Source organism: Cricetulus griseus, chromosome 5 (assembly GCF_003668045.3).
Source record: "Cricetulus griseus strain 17A/GY chromosome 5, alternate assembly CriGri-PICRH-1.0, whole genome shotgun sequence".
NCBI lineage: Eukaryota > Metazoa > Chordata > Mammalia > Rodentia > Cricetidae > Cricetulus > Cricetulus griseus.
The window spans coordinates 177943517-177947955 of NC_048598.1; the positions used below are offsets into that span (position 1 = coordinate 177943517).

A 4439-nucleotide genomic window follows, 5' to 3' on the forward strand; every position below is an offset into this window, starting at 1 on the left:
TTTACCTTTCCTCATGAATCTAATTTTAGACATTTATTTATAAGTAATTCTAATTGAATTGTTTTTGTAAGTTGTAGTTAAGTTTCTTATTGTTTTCATGTTACAGAAGGTACCGAAAATCATGCTATGGAGTCCTCAGGGTGTGGGATTTGCTACTTTTTGCTCATGCTCAGATAACATTGATGCTAGAGCCATGTGTTTCCAAGCTGGCAGTGTAAGTGAAGAATTCATGCCATTAGGAGCCCTAGGTAATCATTCCCCTGTTCCCTGAAATTGGAATCTCTTGACACAGGTTCTAGACTGACATTGATTGACATTTACTGGACATTGGTGTATGGTGCACAATAAACCTCCCCCATACACAATATTTCTCTTCTAAGAGGCAGAAAGGGCCACTTAAGACTTCTGTTGATTCAATGCATTATTATAACTTTGACATATCTGAACCTGATTATTTCTGTCTATGAATGCTGATTTTGATCTTGTATTCTTCTTTACTTAGGAGAATGTATATACACCTTTACTGTACAGAGAATATCTAAAACAGAGATAATTCTGTCTTGATATCATGGCAAAATCTGACAATTTATATTAAGAGAACAATAATAAGAACCATCACCAAAGTGGATTCTCTGACTTAAACATCTTTACTCATATAAAGTCAACAAGCTGCCTAAACCAAACTTGTTGCTAGCAAATCCAATTTCCTTCCCATGTGACCTGTCTCCTCTCACATACATGAGCATCCTCAGGTTGAGAGCTGATTCGCTTGTCTGTTTTCTTGCCAGTGTATTTATTTTCCTCCTGGAATTTCTTCTCAAAGTTCCTCGTTATCCCTCCTTAACCTCTGGGCCATTTCTAGCAGATAACATGATACTCAGGATTGTTTCCTGCAACAGGCAAGGGTGAACAAAATACCTTTGTCCTTAAAGGCATAGTGCCCTGTAGTCTTTGGAAAGTGAAGTGTTTATGACATCATGAACTCTCTTGCTCAAATAGAAATCTTCCTGTCAGGATAGAAAGGAAAGAAAGATCCCATATCTGTGAATTTCAGGGATACTTCAACAGAAAGATTAACAGTGATATGAATAATGGGTTGTTATTCGAATTGAACTTGCTGGACTCATACAAGTTTAATAGGATTGACATTTGTGGGGACACACTGGATTTCTTAAGAGGAGGTAAAGCTTCCAGTCTCCACAGAACTCCTTCTTATAGCTGCCCTGATGCCTAGTCACACAAGATTCCTAGGACATCCTTCCTGAGCTGTGCATGAGTGGAGACATTACAAATCTCTCTACAAACATTTGAGAGCAATCCCTCCCAAGGAATGAGTTTAATCTATTGGAGATCATGTGCTGTCAAAGTCAACACAGTGTGACAAGTCTGATATTTAGTATTATGATTTTCAAATGACATTAAATTTGTGTGATCAATAGCTTTGTTAAATATTGTTGCTTGAAACAGTCACAAGGAAAACCTAAGTAAATGAGTTATGCAGAGCCTGAGGAACCGGTGAAGAGTGGCCAGCAAGGGCGTTTCCTGACTCTACTCAAGAGTTTATTTTTCTCAGTTAACCACGTACAATCCCCAAGTGATCATCTCCTATGACAGTTAGAAACCTCCCTAAAAGGATACAAGGTCAGTTAGTTCGTGGAATCTATGTCACTCTCCTCAGAATGCTATAATAACAGAAATGACCCAGTTCAAAGGCTCTCTCAACCACCATGAAGACAATTGATCTCACAGTAGTATCAATTGCTGTAATGAAAAAGTAGGAACTGCAAGGTTTGATAGCAGTTGTGGGTCTAGAGTGCACAGAAGTGCACATGTAACCTGAAACTATTTCCATTTATAACATTCTTCACATGAAAAATGAGATTTCTCTAAAGGAGTCTAACCGAGGAAATCAAACACTCCTAAGCATAGGCTGAGGTCCATTAGCTGATGTCATCAGGAATCCAATCAAATGCATTCAGGAGGTTCCCTGTCTCAAGAGACCACCTGGCTTTATTGACATTTTATACATTTATTTATTTATCTCTTATTTTGTCCTACAGTTCTTTTGACTATATAGTACAGCTTCTAAGTTTGTGTTTTTATGGGATTGCTGAGTATGTAAATCAGGAGGTCTCTGCAACCATACCTATTTCTTATGCCATTTCTTGGGCTCTTTTACTTCAGTTTTTATTTTGTTTAGTCTTGTACTAACATATTAATTTTTATATCATTTTAATTTATTTGATATTATTCACTAGATAGATGTCTGTTTTGAAAAGAGAGCAAGGCAGTGTACAATGATAGGGAGGACTTGGGAGTTGATGAGGGAGGAAGAATTATGGGATGCAGCTGATTCTAACAGCAGGTGTTTCCTCTACATTCCACAGTCTGGAGGGAGCGAGAAGTAGGTGTGGACCCTGTGCTACAACAAGATGACAGCGAGCAAAATTCATGAGAAAGATGGAAACCCATCATATGTGTGGAGAAGGGAAGGAAAACTTGAGCTGTGTGGGCTTCCTAATCAGAAACAAGGAACTCAGGAAACCAAGAGTGTAAAAAAAAGGTTATCACTGACCTGATACTTAAAAATATAAGAGAGAAGAATTTGGTGGGGACATTGGGATAGGAAGTGGACGTCATGTCAATATGTGTTTCCTGTGATCCTTGGGTGCCAAAGCTCTCTTCTTCCAGACTCACAGTGTAGGAAGTCAGGGAAAATAATGGCCATGTTGTAATAACAAAATGGAGTGGTATGAACCCTTCTCATTTATAAAGACTAAGCCGACTCCCCACATGCAAATGCATCTTCTAGCTCTAAGTTAAATCCCCTCCTGGGCTGTGGGAGCTCACAGCTCTCTCACAGGAGGCTGACCTCTGAGAAAAGGGGGTGTAGCCTAGAAGATGAGACTGTTGGGTCTTCTGTACCTGGTGGCAGCCCTTCCTGGTGAGTGTGACCATTTCATACATGTGTCCATGAGGGGATGTGACAACATGTGATTGACAGAATTGACTCTTCCTGTCTGCAGGTGTCCTGTCCCAGATCCAGCTTCAGGAGTCAGGACCTGGCCTGGTGAAGCCCTCACAGTCGCTGTCCCTCACTTGCTCTGTCACTGGTTTCTCCATCACCACCAGTTATTACTACTGGAACTGGATCAGGCAGTTCCCAGGGAACAAGCTGGAGTGGATGGGGTACATAAGATATGATGGTGGCACCAACTACAACCCATCCCTCAAGAGCCGCATCTCCATCACCAGAGACACAGCCAAGAACCAGTTCTTCCTGCAGCTGAACTCTGTGACCACTGAGGACACAGCCACATATTACTGTGCAAGACACACAGTGAGGGGACTTCAGCATGAGCCCAGACAAAAACCTCCCGGCAGAGGAGCTCTGGGCCAGCAGGGGGCGCTCAGCCCTAACCAAGCCCAGGATCTCTAAGTCTTTAGAGCTGGAAAGAAAAACACCTGGTTTCTTCAGCCTTTGCTTCACACTCCCTAAGCACAGAGATGACAGGAGGTCTCTTCTCTCTCTGATTCTGAAATCTGTGTTTTTGTAAAGTCATATTTGTTTGCGTCTCACTGAGTCTCTCTAGAGTTTCTTTATAAAAGTCAGTTGGCCTTGGCATTGCAGTAGTTGATCCATTAAAAAATAATTCTTCCCTCGATTTTCCATTCCCGTCATCCTCAGACACATCTTCCTGTCATAGCACTTCCTAGAGCATTGACAGGAAGTAGCTGTATTATCCACCCTACAAGGAGGGGAAGGGATTTCCTTAGATCAAGACTTCATTTGTGAGGTACAAAGAGTGGGGTCATGGTTCTTACACCCAAGCAAATTTGGCATATTTCATGCAAAATACAAATTTTTCATTTTTATTAAAACATCAATTAATCAAATTCTCCCATGTTTACACTGATAATTACATTTTATAAGTGTATTATGGAAGACTCTGGGACCATATATGGGCTACTGGAGACACAGTTTGTAATTAGGACTTCAACCCCAGAATCAGTGTCAGGAACAATGCTTCCAATAGCCAAGTTTTCTTGTGTCTGACCCATGTGGCATGCCTAACTGTGCCAGAGGCATGGGAGGAGACTTCAGTGTGGACTCACACTTAAATCCTCCATGCATAAGCGTTTGAGTTAATCATAGCACTTAAGAAGCTCTGAGTCTACTCAGAACAACTGGATGCCCTCATGGCATATGAATGTCCCCGTGAGTGTCCTCACAAACAAGCATATGTCAACTACATTTCAGAATATGTGGATTATTCTTGCTGCTCAAAAAATATCCTATGGATCTTTGGTACATCTTATTCTATGACAATTACTATTTGCTTATTTTCTAATAAGTGGATCATTATGACCCCATAGAGCAACTAAGGCATCCATTTGCTTCTTGCTATTAGATCAAATAAACAGAAAATAAAACTGTC

The 4439-nt window shown here is 40.7% G+C and overlaps 1 gene segment (V, D, J or C); it reads left to right on the forward strand.

Annotated features, from left to right (window-relative positions):
* Positions 1-2901: 2901 nt before the first annotated feature.
* LOC113838267 lies at positions 2902-3331 on the forward strand (the record flags this gene model as incomplete). The annotated part of the segment is given in 2 exon segments: positions 2902-2944; positions 3027-3331. Coding segments are annotated over 2 exon segments (348 nt in total), but the record flags the coding sequence as incomplete, so codon positions are not given.
* Between the last annotated feature and the right edge of the window lie 1108 nt (positions 3332-4439).